Here is a 26,235-nt window from a genome sequence, read left to right as displayed (position 1 = left end):
GCTACAGCACAAAAATAAGACAGCACTGTGGAGAAAAATAACTTAAGAGAAGACACATCACCGGGGGATAGAAGGTGTTAAGTAGCACTTGCTAACAAGAGCTTTCAAGCCACCATGAGAACGAGATGGATTTATTACTTCCTTCCTTTGCAGAATCTCAGCAACTTCGTGGTAGACAGGGGCCAACAGAAGTCAGATGTTGGGAACAGGGGGCAAAATTTTAAAGAAGACTTAGGAACAAATACTTCCTTTCTTTTCATAGAGATAAACCACCCATTTAACATCACTCAACAACGGCTCTTGTGGTAAACGCTGTCATTGATGAATAGGTGGGGAGAGCATGGCTGCTGGGTCCTGGTTCCTTAGATGTGGCCAGTAGGAGGCATGGATTATCATTTTTCTTCGGCAGGGAGGGACTGAGACTTCAATGAGGAATTTCTCCAGTGATACGCAGCTGGTGGGGACAGTCAGTGGTTGGCACACCTCCCTCAAGAGCTGACAGCGGTGTGAGTTAGGGGACTCCCCCACTGCCCCTGATGTCAATCATTCTTGGGTCTCAGCTCCTCCCCTCCATGCTGAGATGGTTGCTTTATTCTCTGCCTGGCCCTCCAGGCTGTGAGCCACCAAAGTGGGAGCAGTGGGTCCCTTCTGCTTGGGACCCTCGGGTCTAGCCCAGGACCTGGCTCAGCAAAGGCAAAAACAAACAGTTCAGGAGTTGGTCCCCTGACCTGGCTGAGTCTGGGTACCTGTCTGACCCTGTACCCGTGACTTTTTCTCCTGACAGCTTTGCACATTGGTAAATGTACCTAATTTCCACGTTTCACTTAAAAAAGTAGCCTTTGCTTCTTAGCCTGGGAGACACCATAGTCCTTTAACTAGAGAAGTTTTCCTGTGCAGTAGCCGTGAGAGGCTGACAGCAGGACTGGGAGGAGCCCATTTCACTTCCATCCCTGCGTGGCTTGATCACGGGGCTGAGAGGGAACGCCTCTGTGAGCCAGGGGCCTCTGTGGGTCCAGTTGTCCCTTGTCCCCTATGGATCTGGCTGCATGAGGACTCTCTCTCTCTTTCTAGTGTTGCCAAAGCCAGATTCATGAATAAAGCTCTTCCGAGTATTTGGTGGCCACATAGGCAAGTCTACTGGGGAGATGGGAAAGAAAGGGAGGGGTGTATGGCACCCTAAGAAATTTGGGGATGACCTGGGCCCTGATGGCTTCAGAAGCCTCCTTATTCCCTAACCCTTAGGGGTCTTCAAAAGTGGTGAACCACCACCCCCCCCCCCCCCCTCCAACCATATCTCACCAAATTAAATATCAAACCAAGTTCTTTTTTTTTTTTTTTTTGAGACGGAGTCTCGCTTTGTCACCCAGGCTGGAGTGCAGTGGCACGATCTCGGCTCACTGCAAGCTCCGCCTCCCGGTTTCACGCCATTCTCCTGCCTCAGCCTCCCGAGTAGCTGGGACTACAGCCGCCTGCCACCACGCCTGGCTAATTTTTTGTATTTTTAGTAGAGACGGGGTTTCACCGTGTTAGCCAGGATGGTCTCTATCTCCTGACCTCGTGATCTGCCTGCCTCGGCCTCCCAAAGTGCTGGGATTACAGGCGTGAGCCACCCCGCCCGGCCTCAAACCAAGTGAATACAGATTTACCCACTTAAATGCTAGAGGCATACATTCAGAAAAAAATTATTAGACTGCAATTTGGACCCCAAATTTAACCAGCTGGAATTCACTTCGCATTTCATATTCCTCAATCTCTGGAATGAAAAATAAGTGTCTTTTAATGGGAACTTGTATTTTATCCTAAAGATGGAACAAAGTGTACTGGGCTGAATTATTTCCCAAATAGGCGTGATCTGTCTCGTGTTCTGGGTTATGATGAATGATAAAACAGGTTTGGGTGAGTTGGCTTCTTACTGATGCACACTGATTTTATGGGTATGGACAACAAAGGGTGGAAGCGAGGACTTCCACTGCAGCATTCCAGAAGTCGTATAATAAACACTGTCGAAACAACCACAGGAGTCCTTCAGGCCCAGGCATGGCCCATGATACAATGAAAAGGTTTCAATGACTGTATTAGAATAATTTTCTGAAAGCTTGGAATTACTGGGTTTCTCCAATCTTTTCCTTACTTCAGGGAGACATGGTGACTAGAGTTGGGTTGAGCCACACTGAAGCCCAAGGCAGAAGGAAATATCAGTCATTCCAATCCTGTCTATTTCAAATTTTAATATTTATTTATCTATTTATTTATTTATTTTGAGACAGCCTCACTCTTGTTGCCCAGGCTGGAGTGCAGTGGCATGACCTTGGCTCAGTGCAACCTCTGCCTCCCAGGTTCAAGCGATTCTCCTGCCCCAGCCTCCAGAGTGGCTGGGATTACAGGCATTTGCCACCCCACCCAGCTCATTTTTTTTTTTTTTAATTTTTATTTTTAGTAGAGACGGGGTTTCACCATGTTGGCCAGGCTGGTCTCAAACTCCTGACCTCAGGTGATCCACCCACCTCGGCCTCCCAAAGTGCTGGGATTACAGGTGCGAGCCGCTGTGCCTGGACAAAATTTTAATATTTTGTTCATCATGACGTTTTGCAGTACTTTTTATTTGAAAAATATTGCATTAACATATGATTTATTTTGATTACTGAGTTTCTTGGAGCCCTCTTAAATTTTGTGCCCAGGGGAAATGCCTTGCTTGCTTTACCCAGTGGTGGCTATTTCAAAAACACTGTGATTTTTGTAATGGATTTCACAAGGAAGAATAGTAGACTGAGAAGTCATCGAGTTTTTTGTTTTCAAAGGAATTTGTTTGTGGGACTGTTCGTGATGTTCAGGATGCCAGCACATTTTCTATTCAAGCCCTGAGCTGAAGACCTAGGTATTAATGATGTTGCACAGCTCCTAACTGTAGCATACATATGGTCAGACATATCTTTATGTCCATTCTAAGCTCAAAGTACAGACAGAAATGGATCCAAGGCCAACTATTCACGTGGAACTTGATGTGGTCCGTTCAACTAGCAGGGTATTGAATATGAAGGGATTGTTTGTGATTTTGCAACTTAGTGAAAAAAAATAGTCACCCAGCCATGTCTGTGTGCTGAGTCAGACACCTCTCATGTGTCACTAGGCCCTCTCTGAGGACCCCCGTGGGTGGCTGACTCAGCGTGGGCTCTGCAGACTTCAGGCAGTTGCACAGTAACAGCATGTCATCTCCTGCCCACATCAATCACCTCCACCTCCACCCCTTGCCTTGGGGCTTCCTCATCAACCCAGGCAGATGCCAGGTGCAAGACTTTGCATGGTCCAGATGCATGGGGAATTGGTGCTCTGTGGAGCACCTTGGATCAACGAGAGACGGCAGCTGGTGGTGTAGGGTCCAGCCCTACGGGGCTTAGTGGGTGTTCTCCCCATGTGTGGAGACGAGAGATTGTAATAAATAAAGGCATAAGACAAAGAGATCAAGAGAAAACAGCTGGGCCTGGGGGACCACTACCATCAAGACGCAGAGACCGGTAGTGGCCCCAAACGGCTGGGCTCGCTGTTATTTATTGCATACAAGACAAGGGGGCAGGGTAAGGAGGGTGAATCTTCTAAGTGATTGACAAGGTGAAGCAAGTCACGTGATTACAGGATAGGGGGCCCTTCCCTTTTAGGTAGCCGAAGCAGAGAGAGAAGGCAGCATAGGTCAGCGTTTTCTTCTCTGCACTTATAAGAAAGATCAAAGACTCTAAGACTTTCACTATTTCTTCTACTGCTATCTACTATGAACTTCAAAGAGGAACCAGGAGTACGGGAGGAACATGAAAGTGGACAAGGAGCGTGACCATTGAAGCACAGCACCACAGGGAGTGGTTTAGGCCTCCAGATGACTGCGGACAGGCCTGGATAATATCCAGCCTTCCACAAGAAGCTGGTGGAGCAGAGCATTCCCTGACTCCTCCAAGGAAAGGAGACCCCCTTTTGCGGTCTGCTAAGTAACGGGTACCTTCCCAGACACTGGTGTTACCGCTCGATCAAGGAGCCCTCAAGCGGCCGTTATGCGGGCGTGACAGAAGGCTCACCTCTTGCCTTCTAGGTCACTTCTCACAATGTCCCGTCAGCACCTCACCCTATGTCCGCCGGTTATTCCTAGGTTACATTAGTAATGCAACAAAGAGTAATATTAAAAGCTAATGATTAATAATGTTTATAATAATGATTGATAATTGTTCATGATCATCTCTATATCTAGTTTGTATTATGACTATTCTTATTCTAACGATTTTCTTTAGTATACTGAAACAGTTTGTGCCTTCAGTCTCTTGCCTCGGCATCTGGGTAATCCTCCGCCCCATGGTGGATAACTCTTTAGTCTTCTCCCTAGAGCCTCTGTTCTCAGACACAGTTCACACAGCTCTCAGGGGCCACACTGCAAGATCAGCAGTTAGAATTTTGTGTTTTAAAACTTTTTTTAAACTTTAATTTTTGTGGGTATATAGTAGGTGTATATATTTATAGGGGACATGAGACATTTTGATATAGGCATGCAATGTGAAATAAATACATCATGGAGAATGGGGTATGCATTCCCTTAACATGTATCCTTTGAGTTACAAACAATTCAGTTACACTCTTTTAAGTTGTTTTAAAATGTATAGTTATTATTGACTACCATCTCCCTGTTGTGCTATCAAATAGTAGGTCTTATTTATTCTAACTATTTTTTGTACCTATTAACCATCCCCACCTCCCCTATTCAGCCATAAAAAAGAGTGAGATCTAGTCATCTGCAACAACATGGATGGAACTGGAGATTATTATGTTAAGGGAAATAAGCCAGTTACAGAAAGACAAACATTGTGTATTCTTACTTACTTGTCAGGTCTAAAAATCAAAACAATTGAACTCATAGACATAGAGGGTAGAAGGATGGTTACCCTCCGGGGCTGGGAGGATCAGCATTTGGTTATACCTCTCAATGGCCAGTCTGATGAAGAATCCTCATAGCAGCTGCCTCTCCACTCCCCACCTTCCCATCCTCTCTCTTTCACTTCTGGCACTGCCTTCTCTAATAAAACCGTAGCGCAACTGGCATCTGCCTCATGCTCTGTTTTCTGGGAAACCCAGACTAATAGATATTCTTCACTACTTTCCTGCAGATCTTGGTGCAACAGAACTCTCAGGAAAATTTACCTCAAAAAATTGTACCTTTAAACACCTCTCCTGCCTTTTTATGGATACCGGGCACGTATGAGATTATCAGAGGAAACATTTAGAGGCACAAGGATCTTCATACACCCATTTGTTATTTAGGTTCCCTTTAATTGGGGTTTTATTAAATTCTGAAGCGCTCTACTTTTATTCATGAACACTGCCAAGAATGGAAACCTCGCTTTCTGAAGCTGTGTGAGTTGCTTGGCACGTGTTTAAGAACCCAGAGCGTGTCATCTGCCTCCCTGGATCCTCCTGTGGCCCCTCCACGGAGTCCCAGCACACGCACCACCTGCCTGGCACAGGGCCAAGGATGCAGGCTGTGATTTTAAATTCTTGTGTTGAACTTTAGATGGGTATGTAGCATGTTCTAATGGTGAAATAAGGACAATATTGAAGGAAGTCATTGTGAGGGAAATGTGTCTTTTGTTTGAAAGAGCCAAGTGGTGTTACTATTTGTGATCGTGAAGGTCAATCCAAGTGGAATACACTGTCTCACAGAGGGCCACCTGTCTTTTGTGGAGGTCTCTGGAGATAACAATAGGGACATTGCTCTAACATGTTTAAAGAGGGAGGGCCAGTGTCTCTGATGATGTAGATAGACACAGAGCTGGCTTGAGCACCAGGGACGCTGATTTCAGGTGGTTGAAGGAGGAAGGGGGTGTCCTTCTTCTAGACTCTTCGGTAAGCATCCAGGAAGATGCCATGTCTGCATGGGGACAAGGTGTTGCAGGGGGTCCCAAACAGGAGCATTTTATGAAAGAGAAGTCGTTAGGGTGGGTGTCCGGCTGGACATGATCAGGAGAAGAATGAGAACATCTGAGCTGAGTATTGTGACATAGACTGCAAGACTCATGGTGGCATTCTCCTGGGAGTGGAATTATTAGACAATCTAATGGATCTGGTTTTGCTGTGGTTGAAGTTGATGCTGACTTTTTCCTCTACTACCACCCTACTACCCCCTTCCCCAGAAGAAAAAATAAGCGAAATCCCACATGTATCAACCCATGCTCTTCTTAGCAGTCATAACTGACTCACTCTCTAGATCCCTTGGAAAACATCAAAGAAGATATCTGCTGACAAATTCGCAGATATCTGAATGCATATTCATGAAGCTCTCAAATACTCTAGTCTGTAGTTCTCTAGATAATTCTAATAGCATATTTTCTACACCTGCATTAAGTTGGTCATTGTGGCTATGCATATTTGTTTAGGGAGAACTTGTACTGCCTTCTGCATAACCTAACATATTAAGCTATATTGATATCTAAACCGAATGACACATTGGTGGTATTCATGATACCATTGAATCATTTCTGAAATTCCTAAGAAAGAGCTCAGGATTCCAGAATCTCATATCAGGGTTTGCTCTGAAGCCAATTTATTGTGCCCTGTTTCTTGAATACTTGATTTCATTTATTAGTTCAATTATAATAATACTTTTGAACTATGACTACTTGTGTTTAGTGGGCAACATATGTTCTTAGGATGATGAACTTGTAGTTGGAGCTCATTTAGAACAGAGATAAGGGATCACATCTTCTCCTATTTGGGGATGAGAGTGGAATGGAGAGAAAAGGCAGCCTCTTCACGAAGACGCTAACTTCTATCACCTCATGAAAAAGAATCTTTTCCTTGGTTGCTTAGAGAATGAGCTACCTCCATCTGTCTGTTCATTTGACCATCCATCCATCTACCCATCCATCTACCCATTTATCTACTCATCTGTTCATCTATCCATCCATCCATCCATCCATCCATTCATCCACCCACCCATTCATCCATCCACCCACCCATCCATCCACCCACTCATCCATCCTTAGGTCCAACCATCCATCCATTCATCCATCCATCCATCCATCCATCCATCCATCCATCCATCCATCCACCCATTCATCCACCTATCCGTTCATCTACCCATCCATTGATCTATCCATCCACACATCCATCTGCTATTTATTTTAGTAGAGCCTAGCTCTGGGTGCTTACGTTATTTAAACATTAACAAAGATCTGATAGCATTTCTGGAATTGAGCCCTTGGCTGTTGTTTGACTCTGCTTATTCCTAAAAGCCAAGTGTTCTTAAAACTCCAGCCTGTGGTGTTAATTAAGTCACATTTACCTTCAAACTCAAATCTTACTGCCGCCTAACTCCCCACCCGCTGATAGAGGCCCTCAGGAGGGATGCTGCACACAGTACTGAGAGATGCTTAAGTACAGTGGCTAAAAGGAAGGGCTCCAGAGCCAGCTTCTTGGGGGCTGAATTCTGCCTCTGCCCCTTCCCCACTTTGTGGGCTTGAGCAAATTCCTCTCTGTGCCTCAGGATATAATTGGTAAAGTGAGGCTGATGAGGACACTAAGGGCATCTACCCCATCAGGGATGCTGTCAGAACTCAATGAGTTGATGATGCTTGAGCGCCCTTGAAGCCTGGCCCCATCAGCATGAGCCATGATTACCCGACACCCAGCCTGGTGTAGACTCTCTCCACTATAAGTTCAGTGAAACTGCAACTGCCTGGCATTGTAAAGACCAGACCCTGGGAATAGGGTAGCTCTTGGAGAATTCCCCCTCTGCCCTCAGACCTCCATTGAAAATGTCAAAAGGTCTCAAAGAATTCTGAAATGAGATACTTTGAATAACGAGTTCTTTTTTGTCGGGATTGTTTTTTGATGCGAGACACCTTCTCCTATGACATAAATCACCTTGTGTCTCCATTAAATAGAACCTGACATAAAAACCCCATCTTAGAAATCCCGAAAAAATGACTCCTTTTATCCCCTGTGCACACTTCATTTTGGTTTTCCTCTGGTTTCTAAAAAGTGATCTTTTATGGAACAAGGTATTCATGACATTTGAAAGGCATCCATGTTTAAGGCATTTAAAGACAGTGGGGTTGAGCATGCACCTATTTTGCACTTGCCTTCCATTTAATTTGACTTTATTCTACTCTAAAACACTGTTCTTTTATTCCGTGAAATTTTCTTTTATTTGAGCCATCTATGAATTATGCAGGGAAAGATACTGGATTTGAATGCCAGAGTTTAATCACCTGAGGCGGCTGTTCCATCTCGGATTTTGTCCAATTCAGTAGTAGTCAGATTTCCACCCGGTGCAGCAAACGTACGAGCCTTGTGTTTAAAAAGAGGAGGCATCAACATAAGGACAGACAAAAAGAAGCAGGCATTTTTACTTGCAAATCTACTATATTTAAGAAATGGTTTACCTGATTTAAATCATTTCACATTGACTCAGATGGAAGGTGAATGGTATTGGTAACAAGTGGGAAGCTTTACTTTGCTTCTTTTTTGGGTTATTGTCTGCATAACGCAATAAGCACACACGAGGATGGTTCACTTTGTTAATATAAATCTGGATCATTTACTCTATTTACTTATACTTCTCAGACTCTGAAAGCAAGGTTTTCCCAGATGACCCATTTACCATTAATTAAGGGTTGACAAATGACCTGAGAATTTCTTATGACAATGTTGAATGTCAAAGGGAGCTGATTGTTATTTTTCTGATATTGTTTTTAAGCTAAAGACCTGGACCCAAATATGAATTTTGACGGTACCTTATCCCTTAGTCACCTATCATGGTTTTCTCCTTGTTCGGCACTCTGCTGCTTTTTTCTAGGATCCCATTCAGATAGTGGCGTCACAGTAGCAATTCCTGAGGTCAAGGAAGTCCAGGCTCCAGTCTTGACTCTGCCACTCATTAGCTGCATGATCTGGGGCAAGTCATGCTCCCTACCTCCCTCATTTTCTTCATCTGAAAGTTAGAGACTTGGCCAGGCATGGTGGCTCATGCCTGTAATCCCAGCACTTTGGGAGGCTGAAGCGGGTGGATCATGGGGTCAGGAGTTCAAGACCAGCCTGGCCAACATGGTGAAACCCCATCTCTACAAAAAACACAAAAATTAGCCGGGGGTGGTGGCACGTGCCTGTAATCCCAGCTACTCTGTGGGCTGAGGTAGGAGAATAGCTTGAACCTGGGAGGCGGAGGTTGCAGTGAGCCGAGATCCTGCCACTGCACTCCAGCCTGGGAGAGAGCGAGACTGTCTCAAAAAAAAAAAAAGTTAGAGACTTTATAAGCTTTTCAGTCCTTTTCAACTCAAAGCATCCTTTTTGATAACAACCAAAAAATGGGATTGACAAAATGCTTCTCTCTCCATCAACTAGAATCACGTTAAGCTTTGAGGAAACACCCTTTCTGTTTACATGTGTGGTGCATTTCACGCGGCTCCCCAGACTTCACACCCAGAGAATCTTGCCCAAAGAGTTAAGTCTAACCTTAAAAGACTTCATACTTCTAGTTAACCTGGTAAAATGAAAATGCAAAGGCTAGGTATAAACAATGGCAGAAAAAATAGTTTATAAGTAGGAGGAAACATAAGAGTTTCTTAGTTGATTAAAATTTATTTAAAAAGAAGACATTGGGCCGGGCACGGTGGCTCACACCTGTAATCCCAGCACTTTGGGAGGCTGAGGCAGATGGATTACGAGGTCAGGAGATCGAGACCATCCTGGCTAACACGGTGAAACCCGTCTCTACTAAAAATACAAAAAATTAGCCGGATGTAGTCGTGGGCGCCTGTAGTCCCAGCCACTTGGGAGGCTGAAGCAGGAGAATGGTGTGAACCTGGAGGGCGGAGGTTGCCATGAGCCAAGATTGCACCACTGCACTCCAGCCTGGGCGACAGAGCCAGACTCCGTCTCAAAAAAAAAAAAAAAAAAAAAAAAGACATTGGACATGGTGACTGGAATGAAAATACAGCAGCCTAATGACCATCATTAACAAAAGTAACAATGCTGATCTTGTAGCTGATACAGAACCTTGGCTGTTGCCTTCATATTTGCAGTGAAGTTGTGCTTGATCTCCCTCCTGGTTTCTCTTGTTACTGGTGACCTGCATTCCTAGAGCAGTGGATGTGGATGAGGGGCAGCAGTGGATGTGGATGAGGGGGTTGGTCTGTGCAGCTTCAGTACATCCTTTCTTGGTAGATCCATTCCTACTCTCACTAGCACAGTGTTTTAGCCATCTGAGCTAAAGTAACATAGAACTTGATATAATGCAAGAGATGTTTGGAACAATAAAAGAGACAAAAGTAATGCCGAGTATATCTGATAACAATTTCTTTTTTCTTTTATTTTTTTGCCTTTAGCGACAAGGTGCTGGGGCAACCAATGGAAAAGACAAGACATCTGGTGAAAATGGTAAGAGGACATGAATAGTCCAAGTTCTTTCTCTTTTGCCATCTGCAGCCCTGGGTACGCAGCAGGTGCGGATCATACATCCCATCCCAATCAGCTTACTATATGTGTCTGTGCTTTAGCTTACAGAAGATTTTAGCAATTCACAGTGAGCACTGAGGTCTGGTTTTACGAAGAAAACTGAGCTAGCTAAATGCCATGATAAGAAGTTTCCCTTCCATAGGAGGACTCCCATTTTGGGCAACATGGTAATTACAATGCAAATCTAGTTCTCTGCATTCTTCATTAGGGTGGGCGAGAATCATCCAAGTTGTTGTGAGGATAAAATGAGATCAAATGAGATAAGTGATTTGAAAACTGTGAAGTACACAACTTCTGAAATGATGTTTTAAAACTTGCTTCAGCCCTCCGGAGCACACAGGATGCGGTGCTGGTCCGTTGGAAGGTGCTGAGTCAGTGAATGTCACTGCAGTGATTCACCAGCAAATAAAAACGATAGCAGTGACAGGAACATTGCATCCTGCCTCTTCATGGGCCCATCTCAACCACGACCCTAAATTGTAGGAATGAGCATCATATTTTTATGGATCAGGAAACGGAAGCTTGGCATTGGGGTGAGATTTAGCTAGAAATGGGAAGTCCGTGGATCCTGAAGGAAATAGAGCCAGTTGGAACCCCAGGTCTCTAACTTTAGCAATTGACATAAGAACAAGCATAATAATAAAAAATACCCAGCGGTATGCACCAAGGGCCGCAGCATAGTTCTGGTGAGGTGAGACTCTGGGTGTTCTTCCTTTCTGTTAACTCAAGATGAACTCTCCTTTTATGGAAAATGACTCTTGCTTCCAACTGGATGCAATTGACGCTAGTGTCCACCAATCAGACTGTGGATAATGCCAATCTGAAATACCACCTGTTAAAATTCCCTGGGGCCTGACAACCCCTTTGGAGCCTCTGTGGTGGGTGGTGGGTCTGAGCTGAGCAAGACTCAAGTGTGAGAATGTTGCTCTGCATCTGCAGCCTGCCAACGTGCCCACCCATTTAGGACAGTCCTATTGGGCAGGGTGAGTGCAGTGCTCCCTGGATAAAGGGGTCATCATATCAATAAGTAGAGAGGTGGGGGCTCTACAATGTCCTAATTGGAGCTAGGGGGCTGGGAGAAGAAGGAAACAAGGTTTTCCATGAGGCTGATGGCTCTTCCTTTGCTGCCCAGGGCTTCTCCTGTCTCCTGTGTGTGAGTTGGGGTGGGTGTGTGGGGTACTAGCAAGGAAGGCAGGAAGCAGAGGAAGGAGCAAAGGATGGGGCTTAAAAGGGAGGAGCATATTGTAGTTGCCTATATGAGGAAGGACCCACTGCCTGCCATAGGGGAGCATAGGGTGCTGTGAGCCTTCACTGATTTTCCCAGTTCATACATTCATAGCCATCTTTCATGCAAGTTCCTTTCCACTGAACCTCACAACCTTAGAATTACGGAGTTTTACAGTCAAAAGACTTCTCAGAGATCCTCTATTGTAGTGATTCTCAACTTTTTTTTTTTTTTTGAGACAGAGTTTCACTGTTGTCGCCCAGGCTGGAGTGCAATGGGACAATCTTGGCTCACTGCAACCTCCGCCTCCAGAGTTCAAGTGATTCTCCTGCCTCAGCCTCCTGAGTAGCTGGGATTACAGGCACCCACCACCACGCCTGGCTAATTTTTGTATTTTTAGTAGAGACAGGATTTCACCATGTTGGCCAGGCTGGTCTCGAACTCCTGAACTCAGCTGATCCACCCACCTCGGCCTCCCAAAGTGCTGGGATTACAGGTGTGAGCCACCACACCCAGCCAACATTTTTGTTCTCACAACTCCTTTCCATTTTAAAGAATTCTTGAGGACCCCAAAGCACTTTTGTTTATGTTAGTGATATCTATTGATGTTTGTCATGCTGGAACCCTACTGACTCTAATAGAGATGGTACCGAAGAAAAGACCTGGAGGCAGTGAACAAGACATAGGATTTATTGAGGGGAGTTACCTCTAGGGCAGTCCAGCAGCGATGGGCTGGATAAAAGAACCACAACTGCCTGTAACAAGCATGCAGTTTACACAGCGTTTTCACTTGGCACCCTCCCTCTAGCAACTTCTACTTGGCAATCTACATTCATTCCAAAACAAAGGTCCCCAATCCCCTGTATGGCCTGCATCCCATGGGATGGGCTGGGAATTCAGATGTTCTTCATAGATAAGAACGAATCTCTAGATTGGCCACTCCCAGATTCCTTAGCTTGGAACTCAACTCTAAGCACACATTCTTCTTAGACCATAGGGTCATTCTCAGGGTATGCTTAAGTTAGGCTATTGATATCAGGTGTATCTGCCATACACTGTCTCCTATATTAGAAATTAAAATGGAGAAAGTTTTAAATGGTTTTCTTATTAATTTATTAAAAATAAAATAATAAACCTACTACATGTTAATGTAAGTAACATTTTGAAAAATGAAAAGTCATTATATTTTCCAAAATGGAAAAGGATATTTAGTAAAAAGTGGCAATTTTACATTTCTGCAACTCTCTTTAAAGTCTGGCTTAACAGAGGACAGCTGGATTTTCATATTGGCTTCTGCGTTCAATCTGTTATATCATGTGATGTGTAGCCTATGGAAAATTCCACTGCTCACTTGTGACAGTATGAGATTTAAAAAAGCAAGTAATATCTTTTCAGATCAAACTCTTACGTTTTATAATAATAATATATTTTATAAGACCAAAAATATTTTTGATCTTTTGGGCTCCCTTAAAGGATGTAGGCACCCCCCAGGGTACCTGGTTCACACTTTGGGAACCACTGCTCAGCATGTCTCATGTCATGTTTGGAGGAGCCTGAAGACCAGGCACATGGTGACGAAGCCAGGACTAGGTCTTATGTGTTCGATGTCTCTGCGTCTTGGCTTTACGTTGGCATCCTATTGGTCTTTCAAACCATGCTGACACGCTCAGTGCTTTGCACCAAAGGGAATTACCGGCTACTGTAGGTGATGCCATTTTCTGCCATTCAAAGACATGGAATTTCTTTTAGCTGAAAACTGGTCCACACCAGTGGAAACTGAGTGAGTTTTTTTATGGAGGTATAAAAACTAATTAAATGGAAATATTCCTGATGCTATGAATAAGGCTTTTCATTAGATAATTCTAGATATTAAACGATAGTCACTTTTGGGTAGAAAAGGGAATTTGAGATTATTTTACAGTTACCGGATAATGGCAATGTATAAATGTAAATTATTATTAACATGCTATACTTTAATTTCAGCTAAAACTGCCTATATATGATACTTGTACATGATACTTTATTATAATTTAAAGTCTGTACTTTTGCCTTTAAAAAGGAGCAAAGACAAAAACCAGAACAGCCCAAGAAAGATGAGGGTAAAAACTTCTAGAAGTAATCTAAAAAACATTTTCCTAAAGAATTGAAGTTACTTAATTTTTTATTCTTAAATTCCTGATATGAGATGATCATCTTGGAATTTCCATTTTAACCTAGTATTACATTCCATTGAAATTCAAATGATTTTATTCTGTCATTATACGTATCTAGGGAGATCTATTATGTTAATGTATATTTCCTATTAATATCAAATGTCTTGAAGGAGCAAGGACCCTTGAGTATTGAAATATGAAGTATTTAAAAAAACCGTCAAAATGTTATGAAATTTGGATAGTAACACTTAATAACAAAAGGAACATTTTCAATTGTATTAATTGTCCGTACAAGTCAGGGTGTTCGTTATCCAAATATTGTAAATTTAGTTGAGGTTCCTATTTAACGTATAAAGCAATAAAGACTGTGGGAGTGAACTATAGGTGCCTTGAAATTATTTGGATCACAAAAGACCCAAGTCAGGTACATTAAAACTTCAGAAGGTATTTAGATTCCTGGGCTTTCCTGCCATTTCATTACATTGAATATTATCTTGAGAGCACCATTTTCTGGGAATCAAATTTCTCATAAATTCAATATTTATTTTTGTTGTTGTTGTCATCATGGTATTTATTGATGTGAAATATGACCTACTGCATACTCTCCAGAATGTTTCAAAATCCTCCTCGTTTTCCCAGGATGTTAACCTCAGTACACATACTCAAACCCAATGATTCTGCTAGAACTAGATTTTGTGGTATCATCTGCAGTAGGAAGACAGGTTTTTCAGATATATTAGGGTTATAATTTTTTTAAATGTAGAAAATAAACGTTTCAGGGCTTGGAGGTTCAGAGATTTTTCATTCCTATATGAGCAAAGTGCCTTCATCATTTGATTAGTTAGGCCACAGATTTCATTTCTGGAAAAAACTTTCTACTTGAAAGAAACAATACCTCATAGCTTCCATTATAAATCTTTTTGTCTCATTTAAATGGCTAAATTAAATTCAAACATGTTTACAAATATAGACACAACCATCTGAATCTAGATTATTCACCACAAATTAGTAATTTGAACACAACCAAAAGATTTTTTGGGGAAACTACAACGTTGCTGGATTTCTTGATCCATACCTTGATATTGGTTGTCTGGAGAGACTCCAAGAGTTAAATTTTTTTATTGACACACAAAAGCAGAAAAATACTGGAAGCAGAGTGGCTGCTGGGAGGCTTCCAACCTGAAAAAGAGATTTATGAATAATAAACCTCGTGATGGGGCTTACTTTCAGAGCTTGGAGGCTTACCCAAGCTAAATTGAATTTCTAAAACTGGAATGGATTTCTCTTGACTTAGTGAGCTGTGATGCATTTGTTTCCAAAAGGCTCTGTTTCTGCGGGGGGAAGGTGTATGAACATACCTGCTTTTAAGAAAAGAATCCCCTCACATCCAGGCTGTAGGTAAATGCTACAGAGGAAAGTATTATTTTGAACTACCTGTGGGACTCGCTGTGGTTGTGTTTCTTTGAGTGTGAGTAGCCTTGCACAACCTCAGGCTCCATGCTTGAATACCTGTGCCCCTTCTTTGGGAGAGAGACTGTGGCCTGAGAAGTTTCAGTAGGTGTGGGGATATTCTAGGAGTACTTAAGACTTAGTTTGATTTGATATGATTATATGATTGCCAAGAATAAATAAGATGAAATGTTAATGTACTGGGTACTTTCCTCTCCCTGTTTTGAATAAATCCCAAACCATAAAAGTTTAAGTTTATCTCACCTTTGGATTTTGAGGAAACACACACACAGGTAGACACACAGAGTCACTTTCTTATTTTTCTGCTTTTAAGTAGGTAGAGAGGTCCCAAGAAGGACTTGCATTTATAGGCAGACAGATGTACATGCTACCATTAAATGGACTGTGATTTTTCAAATAAAAAAATGTAACCCAAAAATTTATTTCCAAAGAAATTTCACTGCCCCCTACCCCTGGCCCTTTGTGGCTCCATATCTCCCAGTAGACATTCTCCCCCTCCCACTTGTGTCTGTGTTCTTGGTGCAAGATTATCTTTCAAGACCTACGCGCTGACTTAGGCAGGTTTTGCTTAGGATATATTTTATCTATCAACTCTCCTTGGTATGTGGAATTGTGTGGAATAAGGCTTCGTGTGCAAGGCTGGGCATCAGCCTGGAGTAAGAAGAAACTGATGTTGAGTCCAGGAACCAAAGATGATTGAGTGATCACTATCATGCCCAAGAGAGGAGGTCAGTTTTGGCAGAGGATGCTGCCTGGCTGATCTTGCTCCTGGGCACAGGGTGGCTGGATGGAAGGCAAGAGGAAGAAATGCATTCTAGAAAGGTTACAGAGGGAATACACTCTGCCCCTGCCTGCAGCAGTGATTCAGCTCTGCTCTGCTCTGCTTCAGATATGGGTTGTGGTCAGATCAGAGTTTGAGGATGGATCAGGGTACACGGAAGACAGAGCAGCCTGCGATCCAGAATTTTACTGTTCCTGTAGGCCAGAGGGTGCAGGTGTCTGGAATCCAGGTGGAGGTGAAGCTTGAGTCCACACTGAGGGTCTAATATGCCGATTCTGCACAAATCTCAATGGTCCACATGGAAACTTACCAAGCCAAGATGAGCCTCTTTGAAAAGGAACAGAGTCAACTTTGAGTATCCAGCTGCAACGTGTGTCAGAAATGTGCTGTTTATAACTTTCACAGACAGCACTGGCTGTGAAAAAAGCACCTCCCTAAAGTCATTAATGTCTAAGGTGTGCAACATATCCCAGGCTAGAAAGCTCTCAATCTGTTTCCCGCTAGGGCAATGAAGCTCTGAGCTGCCTAAAGCTCAGAATCCACCATACTGAGAGATAGTGAGTGCTGCTGTGAATACCAGAGGCACATGGGTGGTGGCGCCTTCAAGGTAAAAACTCAAACAGCTCTGGTCTCCATCTGGGGGTTCTTGGCCCTTTATCTCCTTCCTTTTCCCTATTTGAAGAAATCAGAAAAAAAAATCAAAACAAAAGTGACTGATGCTCAAGAGGTGGGGTCCTTTGCGCTTTCAGCTCCAGACACTCTAAAGAGTCTCTACTCCAGAAGGAATAAATGGACAAACAAAGCTGCTTCTGATATTGATCCAGATGGGGAAAGAATGACATTGGAATTGCTTATTAAGCCGGGCATTTAAAGCCATCGCAGTCTCCAGACAAACCCAGTCAATGGGTGATATTGCTCAACAAGTGAGCTGATTCTGCCTGAAGGTTACTTTAGGGATTAGTGCTGAGAGGGAATTTATGAACATCCATCTCAGTTAGAAGAGTGACTTTTTGTTTGTTTTGCCCTTCGGAGTGAGCATTATAATAACTTCATTGAGCAAGGAACACCTTGGATAAGTATGGTGCTTCTGATCAGTCTTGGGTGTGAAAGTGCTTGAAGCCTTGTGGACAGAAGTGGAGATTCCTACCAATCCCTGGTTGCAATTCTTTACGTCTCTATGGATTTGCATAGTTTAAAAAAATGCGGCGGGGCGTGGTGGCTCACGCCTGTAATCCCAGCACTTTGGGAGGCTGAGGCGGGTGGATCATGAGGTCAGGAGGTTGAGACCATCCTGGCTAACACGGTGAAACCCCATCTCTACTAAGAATACAAAAAATTAGCCGGGCGTGGTGGCGGGCGCCTGTAGTCCCAGCTACTCCTGAGGCTGAGGCAGGAGAATGGGGTGAACCCGGCAGGCAGAGCTTGCAGTGAGCCGATATGGCGCCACTGCACTCCAGCCTGGGCAACAGAGCAAGACTCCGTCTCAAAAAAAAAAAAAAAAAAATACTCCCCCATGCTGTCTTCCCTTTGATTTCACCACGGCCTTGCAGGTGGGTTGGGAGAGGATCTCAGGCAGAGTTGCTGGTGAACTCAAGATTGTCCTAAGGTCACATAAATAAGAGGAGGAAAGTTTTGGTCATCTGACCCACAGTCCAAACACACCAGGTTGTCTCTATTTACACTTTCTCCTGACTTCCCTCCTGACCAGGGTCTTGTTTGTAAGTGGGCAACTTGGGTGGGCTGTGGTCTAAGCCCCTGGAACAGAATAAGGTTAACGGGCTACATCTCAGCCAAACCAGAAACTGTTGTCTCCATAGTACCATTATCTCATCAGTTTAGTTAACTAGCCTCTGTCAAATAGAGGTGATCTCAGACTAATAACAGGGACAGCTGTGATAATTTTCAAAATTAAAACATCAAAGCAACATGCTCATTTATAGCCTTTTCATATTTCACCTGCCCTCTTCCTCACCCTCTTTCTCCCTCCTTTCTTCCTTCCTCTCCTCCTTCTTCCCCTTCCTCTCCTCCTTCTTCCCCTTCCTTCTCCCTTTCCTCCCCTTCCTTCCATCTTTTCTTCCTACCTTTCATCCTTTTCTTCCTTCTTTCTTTTTGAGATTGAGCAGTGGACAGCTTTAGATCAGCTGAAATAGAATTTCATTCCACATCATACAGAGAAAGCTTATATACCTTGGTGAAAAAGTGAAGTTATACATTATTCTAAATGAATTGCTCTTAAAGATCTTCTTCAAGATCTTGGCTGTGAAGCAGCTTGAACCAGGAAAATGTGGATCCTTCTAGCCTTTGGAAACCTGCCCCAAGCAGGAGATATTCCAGGTTTCAAATGTTTCAGGTTCTGCTTGTCAATTACTTTTATGGAAATAGTATTTCTCACAGGCTTGAAAACATTTTTGCTCTTTTAAGTAGGTGAAACACTCATAATCTTATTTATAGAATTAATTTGCACAGCAGGCAGTTTTTCAGAAGCAAAACCCAACCTAAATTTCAGGCTGGGCCAAATGATAAGATGGTTTAAATTTGTAGGTTTCATATTAGTTAGGTACATCTGGGATTACAAAAGCATGGAAAAATGCTAATATTTCTCCTTGGAAAATAATGCTGTCAGTAGACGCAGTGGGCTGAATTGTCCTCAGAGAGTACATCTCCCTCTCAAGCTAGATCTGTTCTCCCCTCCACATGAGGCAGGGAAGAATCAGCCTTGCAGCCCTGAGCGTGTCTCCAAGATATCCTTAGAGCAACCACAGAACATGCCTCGGACCCCGAGGCAGAAGTCCCCAGGGTCGCCCAAGAAAGCTCTCTAGCAGCCAATCTAGAACACAGCCTGGGGGAGATGCAGACCCAGAAAAGGAGAAACCAGAATCCCAGGGAGGCCTATCTGGGGGAGTGGACAGACAGAGGCTTCGGCCTGTTGAAAGGCATAGCTAAGCTGTGGCAACTTTGCGGAGACTAGTAGGACTGCTAGAATTGAGACATAAAGGCCCTGTGCGGTGGCTCCCAGCACTTTGGGAGGCCGAGGTGGGTGGATCACCTGAAGTCAGGAGTTTGAGGCCAGCCCGGCCAACATGGTGAAACTCCATCTCTACTAAAAAATACGAAAATTATCTGGGCGTGGTGGCGGGCACCTGTAATCCCAGCTACTTGGGAGGCTGAGGCATGAGAATCACTTGAACCCAGGAGGCGGAGATTGAGGTGAGCAGAGATTGTGCCACTGCACTCCAGCCTGGGCAACAGAATGAGACTGTCTCAAAAAAAAAGTGCCTTCTAATCACTTCTACGGGTTGGACTTTCCCAGCCAAAACTACAGAGCAATGATTAGGTGGGACAAGAGAAGAGAGGAGAGTGAATCTGAGAAGGAAGAAATGCAGCGTTCCATTGTATCAAGTGCCTTTTTCCAGTTGTTGCCAATGCACTTCCCTTCCTGGCTTTTGGGCCAGGTCACCCTGTTCCCCTGTCGGTCCCCACTAATTAAAAAATGTAGCTTATTATACGATAAGTGGTTGCAGTTTCCCAAAGACAAAGTGGGAATGATTTTTTGTATACAAATTCTGGATTGGCTTCAGGAAAAAAAAAGCAAGAAAAGTGGTTTATTGAAACCATGCTTTCATGTTAACTGTGTAGTGTAATTGGCTGGCTTAGTATTTCTAAAGGAAGGAAAACTGTCAGATCTCTTTTTTAAGGATGACATATTTGACATTCCTGGAGCGATGAAACTGTCCCTGTGAAGGTTAATGTGTGTTCCCCACAGTCGGTGTAAGCCCCTCATCCCTCCTCAGGTGTCATTAAGGGGACAAGGAGGTGGCCAAAGAGGAGACACAAGAGGAAGCTGGCTGGAAGGTGGGTGAGGGTGGACACAGAGCTGTTCACACCTCCACCCAGTCTGAACGGAAGGCCCGGCTGAATGGCAGGCCAACTGGGAAATGGGGAGGGGACTGGGCAGGCACGGTTCACCCCTGTAAGCTGGGGTTTGTCAGACCAGGAGGGAGGAGGAGAGTAGCTTCCAGCCACACACCCACAGACTGCAGGCTTCCAGAAAGCTGCTTTCTCAAGGGCTCAGTGGCGCCCCAGGCTCTGCTCCCACTGAGCAGAGTCTCTGGATGACTCCCCAGCTGCCTCGGCCCAAAGGAAAGGTGGGGAGGAGGGTGGGAGTGCCTGTGGCCCCAGGTGCTCTCTGGGAGGCTGGAGTAGCTGCTACTGGGCCTGGGGCTGTAGGTGTTGGTCTGGGTTGGGAGGCAGCACTGAGGTCTCAGAGGAGAGGCTAAGCTTTGCCTCCACCCCCATGGACAGGCATCAAGGAGCCAATCTGCTTTCATTTAGGTCCCTCTTGGATTTCCTGGCTTCATTACCTTGAATTAAACTTCAAATTTGTGACTGCAAGATCAGCTGCTTAAAAATATGAGAAATGACCATCTCTTTATTTAAATTATACGTATTTCCTTGTAAGTTCTTCTCTCTCCTCCCCCGACACAACCTGGGGAATTGCTCTTTTCTGCACCATGGTGAAGAAATGAGATCAGGGCCCCTTTAATGTCAAGTACATTCTGAATGTTCAAGAAGGAAGAAGAATAACAAGTACTGTGAGATCATTGAATTTAAAATGCAGCCATTTATAGACTTCACTATTTCCAGCATTAATTCGAAGGAGTAGATATTACAGTTATTATAATGACAGTTTCTTGTGGATATTATGGCGTATTGATCTGTTCTTTTACTATCGCTTTTTCCTTGGGCAGATCCTGTATCTGCTCAGGCTGAGCACACCCTTTTCTTACAGACTGTTGTTCCGTGTCGCTGCTCTGTTTTTCTGTCATGTTATTTCCCTCAGTCTCATCATGAGCAAGAAGCCAAATTATTTGCATATCACTAGGTTTAATTTTAAAATTGTATTTCCTTTGAAAGTTACCCCCTTCTCCTATTCACTAAGGAGCAGATGCTTCTTATTCACCTGCTGGGATCGCCTTGCATTCTAGTCATGGTTTTTCTGTTCCAGCTGCCGTTTCCTTTTTACCTCTTGGGATGTGGAATGGTGTAGAACTGTGATCAGTGGAAATACGTATCGATTGGATAGACCCAGATATGGCTGGGGGTGCCGGGAGGAGGAACTGGGAAGTCAGGGACGTGGCCTCCATCACAATGTTTATGAAAACTCTCCCTTCAGGAATGTACGATTATGTGAAGGGGATGCTTGCTGCTGTTTTTGTGCTTGGCAAGCAGCTTCTTCAAAATTTCTTCCTTCCTTTCTTTTTTTTTTTGAGATGGGGTTTCGCTCTTGTTACCCAGGCTGGAGTGCAATGGCGTGACCTTGGCTCACCGCAACCTCTGCCTCCCGGGTTCAAGCGATTCTCCTGCCTCAGCCTCCTGAGTAGCTGGGATTATAGGCATGCGCCACCACGTCTGGCTAATTTTTGTATTTTTAGTAGAAATGGGATTTCTCCATGTTTGTCAGGCTGGTCTCAAATTCCCGATCTCAGGCGATCTGCCCGCCTCGGCCTCCCAAGGCTTCTTCAATATTTCTAAGGTGCGTTCTTCTCTCTCTGCTATTCTACCATCGCAGACCCTGAAAACAATTGGAAATCGAATCACGCTCTGGCGTTCATTTAGAAAGCAAAGTCTCCTCGGATGTCAGAGAGACGCTTTAGTGGCCGGGCACTGATGTGAGGGAAGCAAGTCTCACTTCAGACTCCAGTTGCTACCGGTTCACCAAATCCAAGTGCAACAGACCTGGCCCGTGTAGGAGGGCAGACCTCGCTTCCCACAGCAGTCATTGCGAACAGGACTAATCACCATAGGACCATGATCCTTGTCACCCCCAACCTTTCTTACACTTCGAGTTTCGCTGTTTCCACACAAACATAAAGCTTTTGGCAGTTTCGATGGATGTGCACTCACCAAAATCCAATTTCCCACCAGTCCATTAAAAAAAAAAAGTGTTTTTATAGTGAGCTTTGAAAATGGGCCAGGCAATGAGAAACGGTCCATGCAGATGCTTGGTTGTAGATTATAATGCATTTACTGGTTGGGGAAAGTGCTTTGAAGGTTCCTCCCAGGTAGCTCTGAGCTCAATAATTGTTTCATAGAACTTTCAGAAGAAGATAGAACAATGTTTAGCATCCAGTTTTGGCTGGGGTTTTCCATGGATTAGCTGACGCCAGGCTGCCTCCGTGCCAGCAGGAGTTGGGCATTTTTGCTGACTGTTTTTAGGGTCCTCCTCGCCCTCTAGCCATTTCCCCTGTTGCAGTGCCCCTGAGCTGCTTGGCCCGAAGCCCTGCCAATAAACCTCATCTGACTCTTGGTTTGCTCATGAAGGGTGGGGCTTGGGTGAATTCCCATTTGTTCTGTCCCTGCCATTCTATGCTTTACTCATTTGTTCCTGGTTCACCTGCAGTGAATCATTTTATCTCTTTGGGTTGCAGCATTGTACGATGACATTGTCTTTGGACACTTGTCGAATTCTGACTCTTTATGATTCCGTGGCTGTCTCTTTCCTGGGACAGTGTAGGACATTTGACTCCTTTTGATTTTATTTTCTGTAAGCGTCAAGGGGATATCACATATGAGTCCACAGGAGAAATACGATGATTTTTCTTGGTGGAGGCAGTGGAGGGGAAAGTGAGGGCAATGGATGGAATCTGAATGGGATTGTCACCGGCTGTGAACACAGGATAACAAGTAGTTATTTCTGTTGAAATAACAACTATTTCAACAAAATGGGTGAAAATGGGAAAATTTAACTTTTCCTCTAGAAAAACTGCATTTCCGACTATCTGACAGTAAAACAGGGAAACAGGGTTTATTTTCCTGGACCTTTCTGTAGTGTGTGTCCAGTTTAGAAAGGAGGCTGGCGCCCCAGGGACTGGCCTCGAGGTGAGCACAGGTGTAGACAACAGTGGTCCACTCGACACAGAAACACAAAAGAAGTGGGTGCCTCCCTCTGGTGGCAATTGGCATACATGAAATTAAAGTATGACTGCGATCTTTCAGGCAGAAGGTAGCCAACTTTCTTTAGAAACTGTATAGCCTTTTCACCTGTGGCCCTTGTCAGCGTGACCTGGTACCAACCAAGCACTACGGGAAACCTCAGCCAGAGGTTGCCGGGATAGGTGCTCCCAGCCCCATGGCAAAGGAATACTGAGTTATAGCTGTTTCTTGAAAAAGCCTCACTTGTCTTTTCTATAAATCCAGCCTATTGTCACCTTAAATGATGGCTGTGTGTGGAAGAGTTGAACCGTAATTTTGAAATTATAATCCAGACTTGTCTGTGGAAGAAGGAGATAGGGTTTTAGAAGACAAGATGAGCTACCTGCAGATAAGATGTTCACTCTTATTCTATTCACACATCTCACAGTTGAACAAAACTATAAAACGTTGCCAATTACCTATCTGGGCTAGAAACGGCCTATTAGGTCACCCCGGCCATTCATAGCTGGTGAAATATGACTCCCTGTTGTGTATTTCCTCAGTTCAGCTTCAAATGACTTTAGCAAAAGGTCAGATGCTGCTGCTCCTAGGAGGTGTTTTCAATCTCTAATAGACTGATGTTAGACATTTTTTTTTCTCACATTCTATCTAAATTTGTTTTCCCCATCAGTTTCTTGACATCAGCCTCTGTTAATGCTCCCTTGAGCCATGGCAGCCCCAAATGCATATTTTATCACTGCTTAAATTTTTGGTTTAGACAGAAATGCTTCTACTACCTCTGCTGATAATTAGAATGTGTTAAGGGATGATATTTCATTGTTGGTCTTTTGAAAGTTTTTTTTTTTTTTTTAAAGTATTTCCAAACTGATTAATTTTTGATCCTGTTGCCCTGATCCCAGAAAATTTCTTTCTGTCTTTGAAATTTCTTGAAGAGAATAAAAGTAATCCACTTTATTTTTGGTTTGTAAAAGGTTTTTGGATGGGCATGCTCCGATGGCACCCACAAAGGGCAGGAACCTTGCTTTCCTGCCAAGGTACCACATAAAACAGGCCCTGGTTAAATGGTCACATTTAACCAGGCCCCATCTGAATTCTGCCTAGGTGTTCATCTACCTGAACCAATATAAAAAAAGTCTGCAGCTTCAGAACTTTTCACAACCCTGGGAAGAACTTCCCAATGCCATTTTTCGGGGTGATTAGGTGTCAGAACATTATTATTTTAATTTAATCTATTTTTATTTTTATTTTTTAGAGACAAGGTCTTGCTCTGTCTCCCAGGCTGGAGTGCAGTAGTGAGATCTTAGCTCACTATAACCTTGAACTCCCAGCTCAAGCAATCCTCCTGCTTCAGCCTCCAGAGTAGCTGGGACTACAGGTGCAGGCCACTATAACCAGGTAACTTATTTTTTGAAGAGATGAGGTCTCACTGTGTTGCGCAGGCTGGTCTCAAACTCCTGGCCTCAAGGGATCCTCTCACCTAGGCCTCCCAAAGTGAGGACATTATTACTTGTTGCTTAAAACTGACACCAAAACTCTACTCTTAGTTAATCTTTTTGAGTCCAGGTTACTATATGTAGTTCAGCTACTTAGTCTAGAATGCCACATAACTTTACTTCTGGGGTATTTAATTTTATTATCTTTTTATAAATATAAGAACTCATCTTCCTGATAAGTAGAAAAAGGTACAAAGCTTAAAATGACCCATCTTTAAAAAGATATTTCCAAGAAATCAGCAAGTGTCTGGCTATGAGCTCTTAAGAGAGTGTCATCTTAAAAAAAGCAAATAGAAGTGCTTTGTCTTCCCTCCAAAGCTACCAAGAGAAGGGACGTGAGGGGCTGTGGCTGTGGATTAGCAAACCAGAGATGGTGAAGTTTAACTGTCGCAGGGCTGGCCGTCCCTAGAAATCAGCACCCATCTTTGTTTAGACATAAAATACTCACTTACAAATCCAGGCACACACCTCTGGGCAACAGCCCTCTCTGTCCTTATGACAACATTCTGACGTGGGATGCCCAGTCATGTTCAGCATGTTTGAAGGGTATTTTAAAACATGGGACTTCAGAGTTATATACAGTGGTGTCTATTTCTGCTCTGCCATTTTCTTGCCATGCGTGAAAAGTGTAGAGCATGAAACGAAACACAGGACCCACGACTGAATGGAGATTCCAGGTTGGTGGTAGCCTCGGGCTTGAGATTTTGAGCAGTGATGGGCGTCTATCAGCTCAGCTGCGTGGTTGGACCTGGGATGGACTTGGCCCTGGCTTTGCTTCACAGACCCCCTTTGGAGTTGCCAGAGAGTTGTACCCCACGTGAAATTCCATACACAACAGACCCATCTACCGAATGGTCTCGTGCATTTAAGGAAGCTTGTAATCCCTGGAAATACGCAAAGAGAAACACCTGTCTGCAGGGATTAGTAGCTCAGGGTGAAGAGCCAGGGCGGGAAGTGCCCCGTGAGGTAGCATGGCCCAGCAGCTGAGTTGACAGCCAGGGCCAAGAAGGACGCAGAAACGTGCGTCATGAAGGATGCCAGATGCACACACATGCTGTGGGAGAAAGGCATTTAAATCAGACAGCCCCAAAGAGAAGAAAGAGTATTCTTATTCTTTATTTAAATCAGCCCCAAAGAGAATAAAGAGTATTTGTAAGGAGAAAAGTCCCAGAATACCCACTTTTGAAAGCAGCTTTAGTCCCTTTCTGATGTACCTGTGACGATTTTGCAACCCAAGCTGCTCTTTGCTTTCCCCATTGTTCATGAAGCTCTCGGGGGCTCTTACCAGCCTTTCTCTTCCTTCTTCACCGAACCCTGGAACACACTCCATTTGCCTTGGCTTCTACCTTTCCTTCTTAAAGTCAAAATCTTTGGCCAGGCATGGTGGCTCATGTCTATAATCCCAGCACTTTGGGAAGCTGAGGCAAGTGGATCACCTGAGGTCAGGAGTTCGAGATCAGCCTGGCCAACATGGTGAAACACCATCTCTACTAAAAACATACACACACAAAATTAGCTGGGTGTGGTGGCACGTGCCTATAATCTCAGCTACTCAGGAGGCTGAGGCAGGAGAAATCTCTTGAACCCAGGAGGCAGAGGTTGCAGTGAGCCGGGATCATGCCACTGCACTCCAGCCTGCGTGAGAGAGCTATCTCAAAAAAAAAAAAAAAAAAAAAAAAAAAAAAAAAAAAAAAA

The 26,235-nt window shown here is 44.0% G+C and overlaps 1 protein-coding gene across 1 annotated transcript in view; it reads left to right on the top strand.

The window, feature by feature from the left end:
• PCP4 (Purkinje cell protein 4) overlaps nucleotides 1-26,235 on the top strand; it is a 63,945-nt gene that overhangs the window by 20,482 nt on the left and 17,228 nt on the right. The window contains exon 2 of the mRNA XM_032175231.2: nucleotides 10,356-10,407. Within this exon, the coding sequence (XP_032031122.1) occupies nucleotides 10,356-10,407 (52 nt within the window). The remainder of the gene's footprint in view (nucleotides 1-10,355; nucleotides 10,408-26,235) is intronic.

Source organism: Hylobates moloch, unplaced genomic scaffold (genome assembly GCF_009828535.3).
Source record: "Hylobates moloch isolate HMO894 unplaced genomic scaffold, HMol_V3 SCAFFOLD_14, whole genome shotgun sequence".
Classification (NCBI taxonomy): Eukaryota; Metazoa; Chordata; class Mammalia; order Primates; family Hylobatidae; genus Hylobates; species Hylobates moloch.
Note: the sequence above shows the minus strand (reverse complement) of the source record. Positions and strands in the feature narration are given on the sequence as shown.